Here is a 22,510-nt window from a genome sequence, read left to right on the forward strand (position 1 = left end):
ACAAACCTAACTGACAAGGCTTAAAAAGAGGTTAGCTTGTCCAGTGCATTAATAGAGACGAAGGTAAATTAACAAATATTACAATAATCTTTGGGCCCTTGTTTCAGCTGTGAGATGTGGTGTTCTGTCCTCACACAGCAAATAAAAAAAGATATTATTCAACTCTGGCTAGCTATTTTCTCTCTACATGTTTCACCATGAGGTAAGCAGAAGAGTCACACCCTATATGGTCAAAAGTATGTGGACACCTGACCATCACACTCACATGTAGTTCTTCCCCAAACTGTTGCCACCAAGTTGGAAGCAGACAATTGTATAGAATGCCTTTGTATGCTGTAGCATTACAAAACCCCTTCATTGGATCTCAGGGGCCCAAACCTGTTCCAGCATGACAATGCCTCTTGCACAAAGCAAGCTCCATACAGACATAGTCAGCTCCATACAGACAGAGCCAGGGCTGCACTATAGGAACAAATTTTGCAGCAGATTTTTTTTTTTTTTTTTTTTAAATCGGGTCAAGTGCTACAATTTATCAAAACCCCTTAGAGAAATCTCAGGCTGATGCCGAGAGAACACAATTACAAATTACAGCCTTCTACTAGATACCAGTAGTGGAGAGGCTAATGTTTCAACTGGAGGACACTTCCTAGAAAGGAAGGATGTTACGGTAGCATTTGCACTTTCAAGACAGCACCTATCACATTCAAAAGGACACCTGTCTTCCAAGGTTCCATATCAGGGCAGAGTTTGAAGGCAGCATCCCTCATATCTTTCTTACAGAAAATAATCCCGTAATTCTATTCACCAGATGACACTGATATCCACTGTGGAAAGAACTGATTCTCCAGGTATAGCTACAATGTTTTTGTTTGTTTGTTTGCTTAAAGCAACATGGTAAAATGTTATAAATGATAAAAATGTGGTAATGTTCTCTTAGAATTACATATAGATGTACACATATAATTATGTAATCCAAGACATGCACAACACTTGTCATGATTATTATATCCATCTAACAAGCACCAAAGGGCTCCTGGGAAAGGAAGAAAAGTACCACTGAGACTCTCAAGGCTAACAAACCATAATAATTCAAGCAACTAATTAACACAGTGTATAAGTAACAATTAACAATTGAGGTCAAGGAACAGTGAAACTAAATACACTTCAGCTTGTGTGAGTGAGAGAGAGAGAGCCAGGGAAAGAACCAATGATTTGATTCTTTAAGGGTGTGAATAATACATCAGCTCTTCTTGGGTGTCGCTGAGCTAAAGTTTCACTGGGTGTATTGTGACCGGAGGAAAAACACAAACCTCTCTGTATGGAAATCACACGCTAAAAGGGTAAAAGGGCTGGAAATCATTTAACCAAACAGTACTCTCCTTGTGTGACACTGGCATCAAACTTAAAACATCAGATAGCGCGTGTGGGTGTCAGAGACATTTTGCTCTGACCTCTTTAGTTTGTGTGTTTGTTTAAGACAACCACACAATTACCCTTGCAGCCTTTTCTAATCTGTTAACTCAAAGGCCCTTTCAGCTTATGTAAATATACTAAGACACCAATTAATCCAAACAGTACAAAACGTACTGTGGTAGACAATAATACTGGTTATCATCAAAGCTCACATGTGTAAATGTTTATAAACAAAGTAAGTGACATCACCTGTTCCACTCCGTACGCCGTGGCGAACTCCATAAACTCCTCAATTCGGACAAATCCATCTCCATCCTGATCGAGAGCTTGGAAAACTGCTCGCAGGGCCGAGTGTTCCTCATCCTGAGGATTGGCTGCTGTAAGCGCACAGGCACCTGCACTCCCATCCTGGATCACATCTGAGCTCACACATAACTCCAGAGCCATTTCGGCATTGTTGGGACCGTCAGGAACAACAACGTTGTCCTCCATCAGAGGTGGACATACTTCTTTTAGCGGACAAACTCCGCTGGGAGACTCATCTCTGAGCAAGTTTACCTTTGGCTCTGCCACCTGAGACAGGTCTGCTTGTGTAAGTTGGTCAGGTAGATCAGTTTCCCCGTCTACCCTCGCATCAGCTGACTGACCGAGTCTTGCTGTAGCCTCTCCCCTTTCCTGTTCCATGGCCATGCCCACTTGGCTGAGTGGACTATCTGCACCTGAGAGGAGGGTGGAGTCTAAAGGGCCAAGAACACTCTCAGAGACATGGGTTACATCATCCAGTTCACTATCCCTGCCTTCTCTTTCACCCTCGTGCACACAAACAACTTCAGCTTTTGGGCTTCCTGGAGCAGGTAATGTTGGGGCAAGTGTGTTTTCCTTGGAGACAGGTGTTGAGTCTGATGTGTGTGTATTCGCACTGCCATCAGATGGCTCAGTCAGTGGGTGTGGGTCCTGAAGATCATCAGATGTTACATGAATGTCCTTTGGAGTTAAATATTTTTCAGGTGTATAATTATGGCCACCAAAGCAGAGGCTCTCCGATTCATCCTGTGTGTTTGGTTGCTGGTTAATCTCAGCTGTACAGGCATTCGGATCCTGGCAGTGTTGAGGTGTACCATTCACTGACGTGTGAACAGACGCCACCTCCTGAACGTGCAAAAGGAGGTGTGCATCCACAGCAGCAAGTGTATGCGTGTCTAATATGTCCACATTGGGCATGTTGATTGTCTGTTCTTTGCCTGTGTCGCTCTCTGAAGGATTGTGTTTACTTTCTATTTCTAATGAGGTGTGTGTTTGAGATTCAGAGTCAAGTGAGATTGTGTCAGTCTCTGCATTTGCCTCAAGGGTAAGACAAATTGAAGGAGAAATGGGAGGCAGTTCTTTCTCCAAGGCAGGAAAGGTATCAACAATAATCTCTTTCTCAGAGGCAAGTGGTTTTGGGTTATGGATGTCACCAGAATTTGAGTCACATGTCACAGAAAGGTTTGAGTTTTTGTTCAAGTCACATGATTCTTCAGATGCAGGGTCAATCTCAGACCCATGTGTATTTACACAAAGCTCATCATTACTGTACTCTGTTGAGAAGTCAATCTGGGGAGAAAGTGAGACCAGATAGGTTGATTTGGACTCCACTGGAGCCGTTTGCACAGGTATGAATGTAGGTGATTCAAGTTCCTGTATCACAGGGTCATTTAGTGGGATGTCTCTCTCCACTACATCTTCCATTTCTACAGTCATCTCATCCTCACAAGCACATTCACCGCTCTCAAGTGGACCATCAGTCACTATTGACGCTATTAGCGTCCCAGGTTCGGCCTCTGAATCTGATTCAGCTAATGTTCTTTCATGTACAGATGATTTGCTCGATGCTAATGGACCCGCAGGTGACTGTGGCATGGACCGGACCTCAGATGCATCATCACATATCGTGTTACTAATTGAAGGTATATTGCTCTCCTGTTCTGAAGACAATCCTGCAATTGTAGTCTCATCTGTCTGGAGGATAGCATGGCTGCCATCACATGGCTGAACAGGTGACTCCAAAAACAAGGTTGGTAAGAGTTCATCTGAGGCATCAGGGTGGGAAACCGAACAGGGGGGTGAGGAAGACAAATCGTAGATGAAGGGCAAAGGGCTTAAAGCCTCAAGTGAAGTCTCAAAATTACAGGATGCAGTCCTACTTGAGCTTTCCTCAGCAAGAACCAGCAAATTTGAACACATTTCCTCAAGTGTAGATTGTGAGGAGGTCAAATCTTTTGTCCGATGTGAGCCTAAACTCTCCTCAACTACACTAGTCCTCTGAGCAGGCAGGGTTTGAGAGAGTGTCTGGCCCAGCACGGGATCCAGAGGAAGTTGGCCTATGAGGCCATCTAAAGGGCAATCAGTGTCGACCGTTCCAATGGATTGCAAAATGTCCACAGCCTGCATAGATGTGCAAGTGTGTGTGGGACTGGGTGCATTGGAATTAAAAGTGATGAGATCCGCTGTGACCACATCGTGTGGTGTTTCACAGCAGTCCCCTTCAGGCAGTTTCTGTGGCAAGGACTGCTGTTTATCCCATGACGGACTGACACAGTCCGAACTATGCTCCCATGGATATGCCTGATCTAATCCAGAATACCGGGATGCCCGAAATAATTCATCTAGATTCAAAGAGCTGTCCTGAAATATCTCATCAAAGCTTAGAGAGACAATACCAGGCTCTCCCCTCTGATGTCTCTCTGGATTTTCATGGCCGCTGTCAGCAGCGACGTCGTCATTATCCAAAAGAAGAAATCCGAGAGAATTCTGGTCAGATTCCCAGTCGGAATGACCTCGCGGACTGGAGAGAACCTGCTCCATTTAGGAGCGCCGTTTCTCTCCTGTGATGTTGAAACACTCCAGGAGGTCTCTCCTTTTATTAAAACTCCACCAAGTAATAACGTTTGGAATTCCAAGTTAATTCGCGTCCACTTTTAGCCAAAGTGCCAACAGCAGTAACATTGCTGAGATCCATGCGCAGCTGTGTACTTGAGGATAAATAATTAACTGCCTCGGTTTAACTTCAAGATAGCGACTGTGTTTGTTTCCCTACAGTATCACCATTTTTTAGCTCGAGTTAATTTATTCCAACGTTAAAGGCTGTTCTGGTTGAAAAGCAGAAGCGTTTTTGGCAACATTTCGTGTTTACACACAATCTACACCTAATCCTTTTATTACTTTTTTTTTTATTCTAGCTTTATTAAAGTGCCCTGATCCACAATGCAGTCTAAAATTTATAAAATATGATTACATAGACCTACCTGTTTTGGAATAAATAGAAATGCACCTTGTTATAGTACCATGATGTAATATTGAAATGAAAGAATTGTATTTTAAGAACATATTTAGTGTTTACCTGTGGTTAGTTATCACCTGAGTGACTATGTGAATGAAAAGCAAAATGTTCAGTATCAGTTAATAAAAGAAATGTAAGTTTGTGGCAAAATTTAAAGGAACATGCCAATGGTCTAGACTAAATGTAGTGTAATCTATATATATTTAGTATCTGCTCAAATTTAACTGGAAATAATCAATTACATAACTGTTACAACCATGTAATACCACAAGTTCTTGCAAATCTTACAGCTGCTTGTTCTCACAGCTGGCTAGGACCACCTAGGAGAAAAAAGATGAGATAAAACTGCTGATAATAGGCTTGAATGGCATGTTAAGACCTAAATAATATGAATTTTCATACTATTTAGGTCTGCTTCATGGTGTTGACCCACCATTACATTACAGCACATTCCCACTCAGAATAGCTTCTAGCTTCTATCAATTGGCCTAAAAATCACTTCTCTTTCGATTTCTACTCTGTAATATCTCATATTATGCATTAATATGAAATATTAGCCGGATTTATGCGCTTATCTACAGCTTTGTGTGAACCACAAATCTGTAAATTAGCGAGATTCAGGGATTTAAAGTGCTAACGCTGTGAAGGCTAGCCGGTTAGCTGAGTAGGCTAGCTAACAGCATCCCTTCCTCCCTGACTGACAAGAAAAACGAGAAGGAAAACACTGGAAACGCGGACCCTCGAGGAATTTAGTGGCCTAAATAAAAAAATATAAATCGTCTTTTTGTTTGTTTAATAATAATAACGAGTCGGCAGATGTTTTATTTTCCTCAAGGCCAGATGCGCGAGGAGAAGAGCGCGGATTAATCCACCTGTGCTGGTGTTAGCTCCGGTTAGCTTGTTTAAATGTCGAACAAAATTCCGTTATTCCTTCATTCGGATATGAAAACCCTTTTCGTTAGAAATTCCACAACGTTTCCAGACAAATCCTTTAAAAAAGTCTATGTGCGTCCATATCCGAGGGCGAAATGTATTTTTTTTGTTTGAAAAAAAAAAATAGTCCTGTCGTTGTCCACTAAGGATTGATAGCAACTCGCATCAGCAGCAATAACACACAGGTCGCAATACACACACACACACACACACACACAAACACGCACACGCACACACAGGCGAAGGCGTACACGACACTCGCGCATGCGCAGAAGCGGCCTCCGCAGTCCGCCGGTACCAACCGCATGGCGCCGAGCATCATTTCCTAATCAGCATCTCTTTGCGCATTGCTGCTGCTTTATCACCTCAAAATGCCCGGAATGTTGGACTGAATGCAACAATGCCCAAGGATGATCACATTTCCCCAAACACCATCCCTCCTTCGTCCTTTAGTGATAGTGAACCAGACCACGGGTTGAATCCCAAATCACTCCCTACTGCCTATATGAGTGCACTTCATCAGGTGTGTATTAGTGGTGCCTACACCTTACATACCACATGTCCAGAAACGCAGCTGTTCAGGATTCAACCCACATATTAGATTTGTTTAAAGGGGTAGATCAAGTTAAAAGAGCAAGGGGGGGGGGAGGTAAAAAAAATACAAAAACAAAAACAAAAAAACAAGGGGTACCATTCCATTCCTTGTCCCTGGACTGGTACTCTCAAGCGGACCCCGTTTCTACCTTTTGTATGTCTATTTTATCTCGAAATGCGCATGCAGTGTACCATTTCCAGGTGAAAGGTACCATGGATAGTGTTGCCACCTCACAGCTCCAGGGAGTGCGGTTTGATCCTGAGCTTGCGTTCCTTTCTGTGTAGAGTTTCTTCTGGGTTCTTCAGTTTCCTCCCAAAAACATTACAGCAAGTGGACTGGTTCTTTTTAAAGGTACTCTGTGTGCACATTTCCAGGTAAAAGGTAGATGTTAAAGGTACAAAAGAGAAAGGTACCACGCAGGATGGTGGTACCATGGATAGTGTTGCCACCTTACAGCTCCAGGGAGTGTTGTTTGATCCTGAGCTTGGGTTCCTTTCTGTGTAGAGTTTCTTCTGGGTTCTTCAGTTTCCTCCCAAAAACTTTACAGCCGGTGGACTTTCTACACTAGAATTGGCCCTAGGTGTGAATGAGTGTGTACATGATGCCTTGCGATGTATTCCCACATCTCACCCAGTGATCTCGGGATAGGCTCCGGATCCGGACCAGGATAACGCTCCCACTGAAGATGAATGAATGAATGGCAGTGTTCAAATGAACCTTCCTTTCACCAACCACTGCTTCAGATTTCGCTATTTTTTCCTTCAGCAATAATATTCCAATCCCCCACACTGTTTACACATCTTTCCAATCATGTAAAACACTTGACCTGAGTTGTTGTCATGGCAACAAAGTGACCTTTGCCACCCAATCATCTGTCCAGTCCATGCTGAAACAGAGTGCAGTTTGCTGGATGAATAATAATAATAATAATAATAGTAGTAGTAGTAGTAATAATAATAAAACGGGCTATTTTGTGGTTAAAATGTGCAGATTAGAGATCAAACATGGAATGAAGGTTTTATAGGGTAACACAAGACCAACAATTCAAATCACCTTTTATGGTTGTTTTTTTCTTTACTAATTCACTAATTTGTAAACAGACACTTTGCGCCCTCTAGTGGCTACACTAAGATGGTAAAGACAAACAAGACACCATGAAGTAGCAAGAATTATATAGGTTTTATTATGGAAACCATGTATGTAGAACTAGAATAATGAAATTATATTTACATTAATATTTTCTAAACATTTTACAATCTTTGATCGACAAGGGGTCCTTAGTTTTCTAATTCTGTTATAATTTTGTTATAGTGGTGTAAAACACAACCTACCATTGCATGGGGTCTAACAACAATTTTATTAAAAAATGGGTTCTATGGGTAGAAAGTAAAGAAATAATAATATTTTTTTAAAAAACTCAGTGAAAATTATTGTTCATATTTAAATAATATGTCCATTTTTTAAGTGTATGTTTGTCAAATAAATCTGTATTGATGGGGTCTGTGATTGTTTTTTTTTTTTTTTGCACTTATAATGTAGAAAGTTCCCCTTTCAAATTCTCTTTGGAAAAGTAACCTAAAACAAAGAACCCTTCAGGAACCCTTATTTTATATATATCCAGTCATTAACAATAATTATCTTGCATACAGAATACATATCTCCAGAAGGCACATTAGGTACATGATTTTTTCTACAGACCAGCATCATACCTACCATGCGGTACGAATTGATGAAAACGGCTGGCTGTATGCAGTATCTCTCATTATTTAATGTATTTTAATGATCAGAATCTGTGATGACTGTTTTTGTCTCCATTCCTCCCAGATCAGGTTTATTTGTCTTTCCTTTTCTCTTGTGACCAAAGATCTAAAAAAGCAAAATCAGAAAAAAAAATGAGAGCAATTAAATATTTTTAAAAAAGTGATACAAAATGACTGTCAGCACTAGAGAAGGAGGCGTGGCCTGTGTGCCTATCAGTCCTGGTAAAAAAGGAGGCCCAGTAGGAAGGAGGTGTGGCTTCGGTGCCTGTCACTTTTAGTAAAGAAGGCATGGCCACTATGCTTATCAGTCTCAATAAAGAAGGAGGTGTGGCCTCTGTGCCTGCCAGTCCCAGTAAAGAAAGAGGTGTGGCTTCTATTACTGTCAGAAGGAGGCATGGCCTCAATGCATGTGAGTCCCAGTAAAGAAGGAGGTGTGGCCTCGGTACCTGTCAGTCCCAGTAAAGAAGAAGGTGTGGCCTCGGTGCCTGTCAGTCCCAGTAAAGAAGGAGGTGTGGCCTCGGTGCCTATCAGTCCCAGTAAAGAAGGAGGCATGGCCTATGTGCCTACCAGTTTCAGTAAAGAAGGAGGAGTGGCCTCGGTACCTGTCAGTCCCAGTAAAGAAGAAGGCGTGGCCTCGGTGCCTGTCAGTCCCAGTAAAGAAGAAGGCGTGGCCTCGGTGCCTGTCAGTCCCAGTAAAGAAGGAGGTGTGGCCTCGGTGCCTATCAGTCCCAGTAAAGAAGAAGGCGTGGCCTCGGTGCCTGTCAGTCCCAGTAAAGAAGGAGGCGTGGCCTGTGTTCTTGTTGTCAGAATAAAATAATTCAAACTTTCCAAAATTTTGCCCATTTCTTCCGTTAATTAAAATATTAGTACAAATTATAATTTACTTCAATTAATCAAAATGTAACAATGCAGCTGGAGCAATGCACGGATGTGAGTAATTTCAAAACCTAATCAATTGACAGCTTATAAAAGTAACAACGATTCGTGTGTACATGCCTGATTTTTCCAGATCTGAACTGTGAAAATCAATACTATCATTCTGAAATGTGTGTGTGCGTGTGTGTGTGTTTGGGTTAGTAAAGTATGTGTGTATTGTTGGCAGTGAAAAGCAAAGAAGAGAAGAGCAGCACCACACCAAGCGTGTAATCAGTCAATGAAGTGAATTAGTCTTATGCATTAAGCGCTCATAGTTGCTTACAGGTAAACGTTACAAACGCACACACTAATAATATCACACAGTAACATACAGGACAACGAGGGATGTGCATTTTATGAGAAAACTGACATTTCAAACTTCTATAGTCTATTGCTCTGTGTTTTTAACTAGGATGTAACAATTTTAAGGCTCTATTCTAACATTTTCTTGCCCACTGCAATTTTCACACTGAGTAGTCTTGGCTAAAGGATTGTATGTATTACCCATAATGCATTATGATCACCATATGCCAGAAATGTCTATGAACAGTGACGTATATTCTATCCCAAACAATGTTAACTCAACAACCATTACTTTTACCGAGCACCAGTTATGAGGTCTTATACTCCTAATACTCCTTTTTTGCAGTATTAGGTTTCATTAAATAGAAGAAAAAGTAATTTCCTCACCATCATCTTTTTTTTCCTCTCTTGAAGTTAAAAGGACAAAAATACACAGCTTATCTTGTTACTGAAAAATCGCTAAGCACAAAATCCCCATTTTCCCCATGAGGGAAAACTTTCTATCTGTTGCAAAGCACTGACACTGGAGACTCCTTCCTAATAAACAGTAAAAATACATCTTCTTATTCTACCGTGATGAAGATGTATGATTATAGCTCTATATGCTACATCCCTAGTAGCCTGTTAGTGAACACAGCATAACACTAGAGCCCCACGTGGAAGACCAATACACATACACGTTTTCTCATGTAGAAAATATATGTGACATCCGAGCATTGAAATTCCAAATATATTTGGTTTACATTAATACAGCATGCTTTAAAAGGAACACGTGTTCACCTGCTCATTCATGCAATTAGACAATCAGCCAATCATGTGGCAGCAGTGCAATGCATTAAATCATGCAATGCAGCCACGGAGACTACAGAATCTAACGTTACAGCCTCATCTTCTGCTGGTGTAGCCCACCCGGTTCAAGGTTGTGCATTCTGAGATGCTTTTCTGCTCAACGCGGGTGTAAAGAGTGATTATTTGAGTTACCGTAGCCTTCCTGTCAGCTCAAACCAGCCTGGCCATTCTCCTCTGAGCTCTCTCATCAACAAGGCGTTTCGTTTCCACCCACAGAACTGCTGCTCACTGGATGGTATTTGTTTTTTGCACCATTCTGTGTAAACCCTAGAGACTGCTGTGTGTAAAAATCCCAGGAGATCAACAGTTTCTGAAATATTCACACCAGCCCGTTTGGCACAATAACTGAAGCTGGGCAGGGCTACAAGTGTTCCTATTAATGTGTGTATGTGTACATATATATATATATATATATATATATATATATATATATATATATATATATATATACACACACACATACATACATACATACACACACACACACACACACACACACATACACTCCATTTTAAATAATTTAAAATATATGTGTATGCATATTTATTTCCTTTACATATGGGACTTCTTTTCCTTCCCAAACACACACACACACACACACACACACCTGTGTGCAGTGCTGCCTCTCAAAGTTTAGCAGAGCGAGATGAGTGTATACCCAGCAGGCGCTCCACATCATTGGCCGAGGTAAGCCACGCCCCTCCGTCCGCCACCACTGTGGCACCAGTGACGTACGACGCCGCGCGGCTCGCCAGGAAAAGAACAGTGTGCGCCATTTCCGTTTTATTTCCTGCCCTCTGCAGCGGAATAGTCCGGAAAATTCCTGCGCTCTCCGCAGCGGAGCCACCTGAACCAGAACGAGAGAGCAAAACAGAGACAGGAAATCATCCTGTTAATTCTTTTCTACTTATCAGTGGATGCCCCTTAACCCAGGAAGTGATGATCCACCATATCCCAAGTCCCATGATGTCAATACAAACTCGTACCAAGTCTGCGGTAACCTTCAGTGCCAGAGATTGGACCCGGTGCCACAGTGTTCACCCTCACGCCACTGGGACCCCATTCCACTGCCAAGTGTCTTGTCATGGCATCTACACACACACGCAGGAAAAAAGTCATACAACTTCATGGTACTTATTATTCAGTTCAGTGCAAAAGTTTGCGTCCCCCATAGTTTTTGGCTGAAAACAGAAAAACATGTACCTGTTATAATGATATAAAGATATAGTTATAAAGATGGAGAATACACATTATTAGAAAATATTTATAAGCACATTCAGAAAAGGAGATACAAAATGATTATTTAGATTATTCGATTTGTAACTTTATATAGTATATACTTTAAATACTTTTGCAACTGTATATAGTAGTACAACACACACCTTTAACCCTACATACACATTTACAAGCTAGAAAGTGAAAAAACCTGACAAATCCAAACAATTTGCTTGAATGATTCCTCAGACCAATCATATGGTGTGTGTGGTCCGACGTTTTTACAGTTCCCCAGTCATCTGATTACTGTTCGCCATGCAGAAATGGAGGAAAAACTTATACCCGTGGTTTCATCTTATCCTGTCATATACGACCTCTCATTACGGGTGTAGGGAGACATTACGAATTAAAAGGAAGCTTGGAAGGAAGTAGCAGAGATCAATGGCGTCCCCGATGAGTCTAAATAGCTAGTAACTTGCTTTGCTAATCTGCCAACAATGCTAGTATGAAGCTGAGCACGTATCAACAATCCATTTTCACCCTGTTTAAGTAGTTAGCTTTCAACAAAATAAAAAAAAAAAAAAACAATTCACCATGTTCGCCACGCCCACAAATAACAACAGTAGCACTTGCTACCCGCCCACAAGAGACAAACAATAAGCGATAGAAGCACCTTGTCGTTTGTTAGAGTGAAAGGAGAGTGAGACATACTCACCATTGGCGGCTTTTGCCGACCCAGCATGCACCTGGAGTGCTTGACCTTTGTATCCAAGTGTGGCTGAGATGTTTACAATGGAGCCACCATGATCCTAACACACACACACACACACACACACACACACACATAAACACAATAATAATCAAGAACTGTTTTCCATCAGTTGATAGTTATTATTATTTAAAAATGAGACAAATCATTATTGCTGTTTGAGTAATTACGACCCGAAACTACAATCAACCCGAATATCCTAATTTCTGATGCAACATATACAGTATGTACTGTTTTTCTACGTATGTACTTCCTGAAGTGTTTTATTCCTCTTTTACCACAGCAGTTTGCCAACGATTACAATTCTTAACTTATTAACGAACACACATCATACTTTTTATCCATTTTTATATAGGTTTAATGATGTGATACATCCTGCAAAACAACTCACTTACATTATAGCAACTACAAACAGTCTCTCCCCTACCAGTGTCTCTTCTTTTCTTCTCTTTGTTAATAAGAGGGAAAAAAAGCAGCTTCTCATGTTACAGAGAAACCAGAATGCGTGAACGTCTCCATCCTGAAGACTTTCCAGAGGCGGAAAACTTGTGTCATGTTACAAAGCTGGACCGACACTGGAGACTCCTTCCATAAAAGTTAAATAAACCTCTCCTTACAGAAAACATCAACATATCAACAATGATATATTTTCCTTTTTTTTTTTTAAAATAACACCACATTTATTGTTATGTTTAAATGACGTATTAGGATGAGAGCATTGATCTACTATCAGAGCTGCTGTTATAGAAAATTAATCAACACCTTTCGACTAATTTGAATACCACAGCTCTATGGTATAAGGTGTCTTAATGATTAACATCTGATATGATGACATATTAGTGACAAATGATGCTTTTGATGAAATAATGAAGTGAAAGTAGATATTGTTCAGATGATGGTTTTGTTTTTGTTTGTTTGTTTTTACCTTGAACCATTTTTCATAGACGACTTTGCTGGTGTTAAACGTCCCCATGGTGTCAATCTCCAGGACTGTTTTGAAGGCGTTGAAGGACAGAGCAGTGGCAGGACACAGGAAGTTCCCTGCTGCGTCTGCATAGACACAACGACAAGGACAGACAAACTAAGCTTTACAAAAGATGGACAGAGAGCACTACCATTGAGCATGACATTTTAAATTACTCTAATTAATGATGTGGAATAATACATATTTTCCCTTTTTTATAATGCACACAAACGCTTTCAGAACATTTGATGAATCTGATATGTTGCCTAGCCCTTAGACACTAATGCTAATATTAGCACATATTTTAAAAGCATATAAGTATCCAGGACACTGAAGAACCCAACGTACTGTTAATAAGAATATCAACACGTCCAAACTCTTTCAGCGTCTCGTCCACAGCGGTAGAGATGGTGTCCGGCTGACGCACGTCCATCTGCAGGGGCAGGCAGTGTCGTCCCGTCGCGCTGGTCAGCTTCTTAGCCGCCTAGAAAAACACACAAATATAAAATACAGAGCTGAAATACTTCATAAGCTGAAATGGAGTTTCTTTATCTGTAATGTTGGAGCCTCTGGAACGGGCAGAATACCTCAGTGAGCTTCTCCAGGTTCCTGCTGGCAATGACCGTGTCACATCCGTGCCTGAAAGAGACGTACCTTTATTGCCTTGTTTGTTGATTAAGTATTTTTTTACTAAAGACACACACTCCTGAGGTTCGAGTACAATATGAGGAAGCATTAATGTAGGTTTGTTCACCTGAGAAACAGAGTAATAACCAAAAGCGGCGTACCTCATTAGAACCTCAGCGATACGGAAGCCGATGCCGGAGCCGCCGCCCGTTATGAAGGCCACTTGATCCCTACGAGACAATACGAATTCAATTATTTATATGGAGATCAAATCTAGGCAGCATTTCACTCTGTGTAATCATCTGACACCTGACCTGGCTAGAAAGAAATCAGGAATAAGGAATAAGGCATGAGGAATGAGGAGCGAGGAGTAAGGAAGGAGAAATAAAGAATAATGAATAAGGAGTGAGGAAAAAAGAATATGGGATAAGGAATAATGAATGAGGAAGGAGGGATAAAGGATGAGAGATAAGAAGTAAGGAGTAAGGGATAAGAAATATGGAGTAAAGGATAAGGAATGGACAAAGAATAAACAGTAAAGAATAAGAGTTAAGGAAGGAGGAGTGAGGAAAAAGGAATATAGGATAAGAAATAAGGGATGAGGAGTCAGTAATAAAGAATAAGGGATGAGGAATAAGGGATAATGAGTAAGAAATAAGGGATGAGGAGTCAGTAATAAGAAGTATTGGATAACGAATAAAAGGGAAGGAGTATGAAATAAGGAATGAGGAAAGATGAACAAGGAATTAAGAATGAGGAAAGATGTATAAGGAGTGAGGGAAGAGGAATAAGGGATAAGGAGTATGAAATAAGGAATGAAGAAAAGGAATGAGGAATAATGAGTAAGGACTATGAAATTATAAGGGATATGGAATAAGGCGTAAGGTGTAAGGGAATAAGAAATGGGGAGCAACGGATAAGGAACGAGGGATAAGGAGGAAGAAATAAGGAATGAGGTAAGATGAACAAGTAATTTAGAATGAGGAAGAATGAATAAAGAATAGGGAATAAGGAATGACAAATAAGGGATAATGAGTAAAAATTAAGGGAAAAGGAATCACTGGTTAAGGAATAAGGGAGAAGGAGTATGAAATAAGGAATGAATAAGGGATGAAGGATAAGGAATAAGGAGTAAGGAATAAAAGATAAGGAATGAGGAAGAGAAATAAGGGATAATGAGTGAGGACTAAGAAATAAGTGATAAAACATTAGGACTGAAGAATAATGGATATGGAATAAGGGATATAAGGGATAAGGATTAAGCAGTGAGGATAATAAGTATGGGAATAAGGGATAAGGGATAAAGAATATGGCATAAGAAATAAGGACTGAGGAAAGAGGAATAAGGGAATAAGGGAATAAGGAGTAGAATATATGGGCTAAAGCATGCAGAAAGTTGAATAAGGGATCAGGAATACAGAGTAAGGGATAAAAACTAGGGACAAGGAATAAAGGTTAAGGAGTAAAAATTAAGAAGTAAGGAAATAAGAAAGAAGTAGTTAAGATAATAAGGAAGGGAATAAGGAACAAAGGAAAAATGGAATAAGGGAATAAATGAATAAGGAATAAGGAAATAAGGGAATAAGGAATGAGGAAGTAAGGGAATAAAGGAAGAAGGGAAGAAGAGAATTAAGGAATAAGGGAAGGAAGGAATGAGGGAAGAAGGGAATGAGGGAAGAAGGGAAGAAGGGAATAGGAAATGAAGGAACAAAGGAATAAGGGAATAAGGAATAAGGGATGAAGAGAAGAAGGAAAGAAGGGAAGAAGGGAATAGGGAATAAAGGAAATAAGGGAATGAGGGAATAAAGGAATAAGGAATAATGAATAATGAAATAAGAGAATAAGGAAAAATGGAATAAGGAAATAAGGGAATAAGGAATAATGAAATAAGGAAATAAGGAATGAGGAAGTAAGGGAATAAGGGAAGAAAAGTATTAAGGAATAAGGGAATGAGGGAATGAGGGAAGAAGGGAAGAAGGGAATAGGAAATGAGGGAATGAGGGAATAAGGAATGAGGGAATGAAGGGACAAAGGAATAAGGGAATAAAGGAAATAAGGGAATAATAGAATAAAGGAATAAAGGAGGGGTGTGTGTGTGTGTGTGTGTGTGTGTGTGTGTGTGTGTGTGTGTGTGTGTGTGTGTACTTGAGCAGGTCCTGGCTGTAGATGTGTGTGTATGTGCTGAGACACTCATCCGCGTGCACGTCCTCCGGAGCCTCCGCCATTCTCTCAGTCCGCTGCGTGACAGAATAAAACCATCAGCGTGAGTAAACCGGGGTTTCATTAGTAAATGAGTACTGCATTAGTGTTAGTGAATAACCCAACAGAAAGGCTGCATGGAGACAGTAACGCTGAAAGTTGGGTTCCGAATCACACTGCAGCTTTACCTGATCCTGATAAACCCACAGCTCCACCACTACCGAGCAGTCATGCACCTGAAAACAAGTTATATCATCAAACTTCTGCTAAAATCTATTCCGCTCCAATCCAACACAACACAGCCGAGTTTCCCCCGGACCTTGGACAGACCCGCGGCTGACGTGTGTCCCCGCGGTGCATTATGGGACATGGAGTCTGTACCGTATAGCTAACTAGCTAGCTGAACATTTAGAACAGAAAATATTGATAGACTGAGATGAACTGGGGTTCTGTCCGGGGTGTATTCCTGCCTCACACTCAGTGTTCCCAGGATAGAAAGTGCTTGCTACAAAAGCAAAACAGTTTACCTCACATTAACTTCAAAATAAAATGGTAGGGTCTGATTAAAAAAAGAAAAAAAAAAATCAATTTTTCTGAACTTCAAAATAAAGCTGATTCATAAAACATTAACCTCAAGATAAAGCCTTAACCTATAATCCAAACTTTCCACTCTAACCCAGACCTAACCCCAAAATAAAACTAGAAACTGTAGTCAAAACATTGCACTAAAAAAAAATAAAATAAAATAAAATAAATAAATAAATAAATAAATCTTATCAAGAGGCTAACCTGAAAATAAAACGTTTACCTCAACATGCTTTGGCTAATGACTCCATTTTAGGGCCCAAATTTCTCACGTGGACGATCCACAGAATGCTAGATAACACATCTGTTCTTTATATTTACACATTTAACGATGTTTTTAGGAATCCCCGCGTGTACTGTAAGAGCTCACACCTGCAGGCGCTCTGCACTCACCGTGTTTAATGAGAGGACTGGGATTGTGCGTCACACTGCAGCGTATCCAAGTCAGGAGACGTAGTCAAATGTGTGCATCTCACCCTGACTGTTTTATCCAACCTAAATCCAGAAAAAGCACTGAACCCTGCGTCCCATAAGTCAGTGCTAGCTAATTGTTTGGTTTGTCGGTTTAGTTGGGTTCATGTGCGTTTCACGTAATATTTTCATGACTGTAAAGTCACACTGGGGAATGGAGCGTTCATTTTTATGCTTTCTTGCACTGGTTTAGTAACGTGCAAATATCTGTAAATATTATAAACATGCATTACCACTGTACATGATCACAAAGTTTGTTAATCCAATGACTATCACTTCCACGCTGTGGCTGTAAGAGATGGCAGGTTTGGATTTTAACCGACGTTAAGAGCTGTAGTAGGCTACAAACTGAAGATTATGAAATTTCAGTAATAATAATCTGATGGTGGGGGGCACGTTTGCCTTGCACCTCTAGGGTTAGGAGTTCGAATCTCTGCCTATATGTGGAGTTTGCATGTTCTCCCTGTACTTTGGGGGTTTCCTCCCCCAGTGCAAAGACATGAGTTGTAGGCTGACTGGCATTTCCAAACTGTCCACACCCTGTCCAGGGTGTCCCCTGCCTTGTGCCCCAAGTTCCCTGGGACAGGCTCCAGGCCACCCCATGACCCTGTGTAGGACGAGCAGTACGGAAAATGGATGGAAGGATGGATAATCTGATCATTTTAATTATTAATTAGCACTCCATAAATCAACTATATGTGCATCAAACTACTGTACATTATAAATGGTAGTTGGTAAAAAATCTCCCCCAACCACCAGGTTGAGAACCCATACTCATAATCTTTTAGTTATTAAGCTTGCCAATAAGCTAGAGAGTGGGATGGATGGCATACCCTGGTTCTCGTGCGCTCTCTCTCTCTCCCTTGTCAATCACAGCAAGACTAGCTAATCACATGAGTCTGTGAGCTCATGTATGCAGAAGAGGGTAGATAGCACTTTCCTCCGAGTGTCTTACGTCGCTTTACTTTGGGAAAATGAACCTATAATATGAACCTTCCTATAATAAAGTCATGTCTATTAAAGCATTTCATCATCAATGCAACAATGTTATTTGTGAAAACACATTACCATGAGTGTTCTGTTGCTTTTATGCAACAGTTTACAAAGTAATCTAAAGAGCAAAGCAAAGAAACCGTGAACATTGTTTTAAATATATGTTTTAATGCCAGTCCCTAGAACAGAAAAAGTATTTCCACCTCAAGTGGCTTGTAAAAAGACTGTTATTGTTACATATTGCAGGTCTTTGTTTGGCTTGGGTGACCTCAGAAGAAGGCACCTTAAACAGTTTAGAATGACAAATCAAGTAATCCAACACACTTGTAGCAGCGTTTTCAGGTCCCTTATCAGGTCACATTGCCTCAATGCCAGTCATGTCAGTCTTACACGGTCGTCATAGCAGCAGCAGGCTCTGAGGGGTGTGTCTGAGTCTGCTCAGGCAGAACTTGCGTTACAGTCTCTGGAGAAGAAGTTGGTACAGAAACAGTGGTCTCTAAACCCACCAAAGATGCGCTGATATCCCAGAGTCTGACTGCCACTTCCTGGTCCAGAGCCTGAGGGGCAGGCTCTTTCTCCTTCATAACGTCATAGTAACGACCGCTCACGCTCGCCAGCTCCTCGGCAACAGCCAGGTAGACGCTGGGCTGGGCGCCAAGTTCGGGCGACTTTATCAGCAGGTAGAAGATTGGACCTAGAGTAAAGCGCAGGTGAAAAAGCAACCGGAAGTTCTGACCCCTTTGGATTTGGTTGGATGGCGATTAAAAATAAGCAAGCACAATCCTCACACAAACAGCGTGTGTCTAGAACAATCTGTCTGACTTCTCAGAGTACTTCTGACTGGGGCTGTTCTTACAAGGTGAAGGTCAGAAGGTGTTGATTCATTTCCTATAACAGCAGCTCGTGACAATGGTTCTGGGTGTCACTCAGTTGACTTGTTCTCAACAGGTTATAATTTCTATAGTAACAATTAATTCACAATGACTTGTATGATGAACGAATGGAAAAACAAATGTTTTGTTATTTAACAATGAAAAAAGTGGAATTATTGATATGACGAAGCTCTGTGGAAGTAGTCTCCAGTGTCGGACCTTTGTAAGAGAAACTTTTTTTGCTTGTTTGTTTGTTTTTTGGTTCTAATAACTTCTAGAGATAGAAGTAAAAAGATATATGAGCAATAAAACACTTCAGGACGTGCTGTTACTGGAAAATCATAATAACACTCTTAATTCTAAATTTTCTTATGGTACTAGGACATACAATGGCTCACCATCAAAGATCTTATATTCCCAGATGTTGTGTGTGTTAATATTTCTAAATAATGATATATCTGAGCAGCAGAACATCTATTGAGAAGAAAAAAAAAAAAAAAGATTGACTTACTGAGTACAGTACTGGAAAACTGGGACTGGTGCATGCCTGTGTGTCTACCCAACTCTGTGGCGACGACTCCAGGGTGCAGGGCGTATACCGTGACCCCAGTACCTATAACACACACACACACACACACACACACACACACACACGTTATAGTTTCTACTAAATCAAATAAACCAGGGTTTCCCGATCCTGCTCCTTCCACCATGAGAGATACCTGAAACAATCACACACTCATTATCACACACACACCCACACACACCCACACACACACACACACACACACACACACACACACTCACTGACCCTCGAGTCTGCGTGCGAGCTCTCGTGTGAACAGGATGATGGCGAGTTTGCTCTGACAATACGCCTTCTTCGTGTTAAACTTCTTCCTGTCCCAGTTCAGGTCATCGAAGTCAATCTCACCAATGATGTGCGCCAAAGACGATAGGTTGATCACTCTGCTGGGGGCGGAGTCTTTCAGCTTATCCAAGAGCAGATTGGTCAGGAGGAAATGGCCTAGAACCAGAGATATGAGACGTTTGTCACTATTGTATACGTAGCTGTTTAAAGCTACAGACGGGACGTTTTATCAAAGAGATCATGGATGCTTGTTAAATTTAAAAGAAAAAGAAGATACTTTTAAATTGAAGGTTATGAATTTTAATTTTAATGAAGAACATTTCATAATGTTGATTGCGCAGTGCTCTTTTCTATGGACAAGGTTCCATGGCAGAGAAAGATGCAATTACATGGGTTAAAAAAAAAAAAAAAATTTTACTTTTCATGAGTGACATGAAGAAAACGTTCCACACTGAAAAGCAAAACCTTCAACCTATTAACATTGCTCTTACATCACCTTATCTCTTTAAATAATAATAATAATAATAATAATAATAATAATAATAATAAAAACAGCATCAGCTGGTTACTGCTTTAAGAATTAAACACTAACTTTGTGTCAGACGTGAATCTAAATTCTTATCAGTGCGTTGCAGTCATGCCACACTGAAATGCAATCACTGTTCAGTCACAGTCCTAAGCTTTACTCATGTACTCAAATAAAAAAATGTCCTTTATAGTTTCTATAATTTTTATAGTTTCTTGTTGTTCTTCTTTTATCGAAGAAACCATTACACTGCACTGAAGGTTTTGCTTTTCAGTATGGGATGTTTTCAGACATGGAATCATCCCCATATTTCTCCACAGCTGGTAGTGACATGACGAGTGTGTACAGATAAGTGGTGAGACAGCTGGACAGATTGAAGGACTAAAGTGCCGCTGCATCACTCTCTTTAGGTAGAGATGAAGCAAGGGCTGAATCTCACTGGCACCACTATCAGCAAGTAGTTGAACAGCATTGTGGGTAATGTAGGGAACTAAAGTGAAACTAGACCAATGTGTTGATGAAAGAAGTTTAAACTTAAACCTTAGACTCAGTTTTTCCTTTAATGCTATGTTCTCACCCAAGTAGTTGACTCCAAACTGCATGTCAAATCCATCCTCAGTCTTCCCTGGAGGACACCTCATCACCGCAGCATTATTGATCAGAATGTCCACTCTTTCCTCCTCTGAAAAAACACACACACATGCAGAGTTTAAAGTCCCCATAAACATTTAATAATTGGTAATACAATAATAAATAGCTTTTAAGAATTTAAAAATGACCATCTGTTCATCGTGTTTACAGTTATTATGAGCCTTATGAATAAAAGTGTGTGTCTGTTTGAGTGTGTGTGTGTGTGTGTGTGTGTGTGTCCTACCCTGGTTGATCTTCTCAGCAAAGCTCCGTATGGATTTAATTGAAGCCAGGTCGATGTGTCTGGCGTAAACATGAGGGTTCAGGGTGGAACCTCTGATCTCACGTGCTGCTGTTTCACACTTCTCCATGTCCCGACATCCCATAATAATCCTTCCTCCTGCACAGGAATACAAGAAAAGACATAGGCTGGGTTTTATACTGTTTTAATGCACTTTTATTCACTTTCCCTCACATTTTTCTTTTGTCTTAAAGATTATTCCAATATTTTTATCATCTCAGGTGATGTTTGTCAAATTACCTTAAGGGGTCGAAACAAGAACGGTCTTCGACATACTAATCACTACTGTTTGTCCCGACGACCAATCACTGATCACCAGTGTTTGCTCTAACAACCAATCACAGATCACCACTGTTTGTCCCAACAACTAATCACTGTTCACCACTATTTGTCCCAAAGGCCAATCACTGATCACCAATGTTTGTTCTAACAACCAATCACAGATCACCTAATGTTTGTCCCTACAACTAATCACCAATCACCATTGTTTGTTCTAACAACTAATCACCGATCAGCACTGTTTGTTTAGAAAAATGTGTCTTCAGAAAATCTTTTTTTCATGTTTTCATATGCAAATGATTGTGGCGATTTGATGATTACGCAAATTTGTTTATGATCTCATCTAGTGACCTTCCGAGCCTGCATTATTATTATTTTTTGTTTATTATTTGCTTATTTTCTCCTGACCCTAGGACTGGATTCTGCATCACATGGAGATGGGCAGAAGCGAGCCGTACCTCTCCTGGCCAGCTCCCGGGCTGTCTCTTTTCCGATCCCGGCGTTGGCCCCGGTTATAACCACTGTCTTTCCAGGGATCTTGGCTTTACTTGGGCAGGTGCCTCCTGTCAGATGGTTCCTGCAGGGGGAAATGGTGAGAAATAAACTTATAGTTATCGATGTATAAAGCAAGTCACTCTCAGGGGGTTCTCTATGACACATGTAAGAGCAGTACACAGGGTATAGGATTTTTTTAGTATTTCAGCCTTAATTAAACCTGAGCTCTAGAGTTACCTGTGAGTCAATGGGTAATTTCTAAATGGCTCTCTACACCATATATAAGCGCAATACACTGGGTATGCCTTCCCCTATACACTATACACTATACACTATGCACTAAACTTCCCACAGAATTGAGACTCAGCCATAGTTAGCTAACCACCCGGCTAATTTCACTTACTTTAACAACACAGCACAGCCAAAAACAGTCCCAAATACAGACGCAGGAAGGATATATCTACTCATTGTGGTAGGTTAAGTCTAACTAAATACACTGGACAAAGGGATACCAACGCATATTAGCTAAACACATCAGCAAGGTGAATATCACGCCACCTTGGACCTTAAAGTGTTCGTTATTTCGTTTCCTACCCGTATTACAGAGAGTCCCGCCTCCACGTCTGTGA

The 22,510-nt window shown here is 40.7% G+C and overlaps 3 protein-coding genes across 5 annotated transcripts in view; all 3 read right to left on the reverse strand.

The window, feature by feature from the left end:
- rab11fip3 (RAB11 family interacting protein 3 (class II)) overlaps nucleotides 1-7,277 on the reverse strand; it is a 33,584-nt gene extending 26,307 nt beyond the window's left edge. The window contains exon 1 of one of the 2 annotated variants that reach the window (XM_026926300.3): nucleotides 1,663-7,277. In XM_026926300.3, the coding sequence (XP_026782101.1) occupies nucleotides 1,663-4,257 (2,595 nt within the window). In that variant the 5' untranslated portion in view covers nucleotides 4,258-7,277. The remainder of the gene's footprint in view (nucleotides 1-1,662) is intronic. The other variant, XM_026926301.3, reaches the window with a different exon arrangement.
- A 489-nt stretch (nucleotides 7,278-7,766) lies between these two features.
- Nucleotides 7,767-16,091, reverse strand: decr2 (2,4-dienoyl CoA reductase 2, peroxisomal). 2 transcript variants are annotated; one of them, XM_026925964.3, is made up of 10 exons: nucleotides 16,050-16,091; nucleotides 15,808-15,899; nucleotides 13,824-13,892; nucleotides 13,623-13,674; nucleotides 13,384-13,519; nucleotides 12,997-13,121; nucleotides 12,018-12,111; nucleotides 11,074-11,178; nucleotides 10,746-10,934; nucleotides 7,767-8,126 (listed from the first exon to the last, which is right to left on the reverse strand). In XM_026925964.3, exons 2-10 carry the CDS (start codon nucleotides 15,885-15,887, stop codon nucleotides 8,092-8,094), a joined length of 885 nt encoding a protein of 294 aa, XP_026781765.1. In that variant the 5' UTR covers nucleotides 15,888-15,899; nucleotides 16,050-16,091; the 3' UTR covers nucleotides 7,767-8,091. The 2 variants fall into 2 exon arrangements, with proteins under 2 accessions (XP_026781765.1, XP_026781766.1); XM_026925965.3 differs by having other exon boundaries at nucleotides 10,695-10,934.
- Nucleotides 16,092-18,058: 1,967 nt separating this feature from the next.
- Nucleotides 18,059-22,496, reverse strand: LOC113534161 (retinol dehydrogenase 13). The gene is made up of 7 exons (XM_026926789.3): nucleotides 22,285-22,496; nucleotides 21,845-21,963; nucleotides 21,051-21,206; nucleotides 20,754-20,858; nucleotides 19,594-19,806; nucleotides 19,294-19,395; nucleotides 18,059-18,604 (listed from the first exon to the last, which is right to left on the reverse strand). The coding sequence occupies exons 1-7, from the start codon at nucleotides 22,347-22,349 to the stop codon at nucleotides 18,297-18,299; spliced, it is 1,068 nt and encodes a 355-aa protein (XP_026782590.3). The 5' UTR covers nucleotides 22,350-22,496; the 3' UTR covers nucleotides 18,059-18,296.
- Between the last annotated feature and the right edge of the window lie 14 nt (nucleotides 22,497-22,510).

This window comes from Pangasianodon hypophthalmus, chromosome 1 (assembly GCF_027358585.1).
Source record: "Pangasianodon hypophthalmus isolate fPanHyp1 chromosome 1, fPanHyp1.pri, whole genome shotgun sequence".
In the NCBI taxonomy this organism is placed as follows: domain Eukaryota; kingdom Metazoa; phylum Chordata; class Actinopteri; order Siluriformes; family Pangasiidae; genus Pangasianodon; species Pangasianodon hypophthalmus.

Bases quoted from the DNA above. Each gene is read 5' to 3' on its own strand.
- LOC113534161 (XM_026926789.3), bottom strand. From the start codon at position 22,349: ATGAGTAGATATATCCTTCCTGCGTCTGTATTTGGGACTGTTTTTGGC. The intron at 21,964-22,284 runs GTAAGTGAAATT...TTCCCCCTGCAG, and splicing joins GGCTGTGCTGTGTTGTTAAA to GAACCATCTGACAGGAGGCA. The intron at 20,859-21,050 runs GTAGGACACACA...GTGTTTTTTCAG, and splicing joins TGCTGAGAAGATCAACCAGG to AGGAGGAAAGAGTGGACATT.
- decr2 (XM_026925964.3), bottom strand. From the start codon at position 15,887: ATGGCGGAGGCTCCGGAGGACGTGCACGCGGATGAGTGTCTCAGCACA. The intron at 13,675-13,823 runs GTACGCCGCTTT...CGTCTCTTTCAG, and splicing joins ATCGCTGAGGTTCTAATGAG to GCACGGATGTGACACGGTCA. The intron at 12,112-12,996 runs GTAAAAACAAAC...TGTGTGTGTTAG, and splicing joins TCTATGAAAAATGGTTCAAG to GATCATGGTGGCTCCATTGT.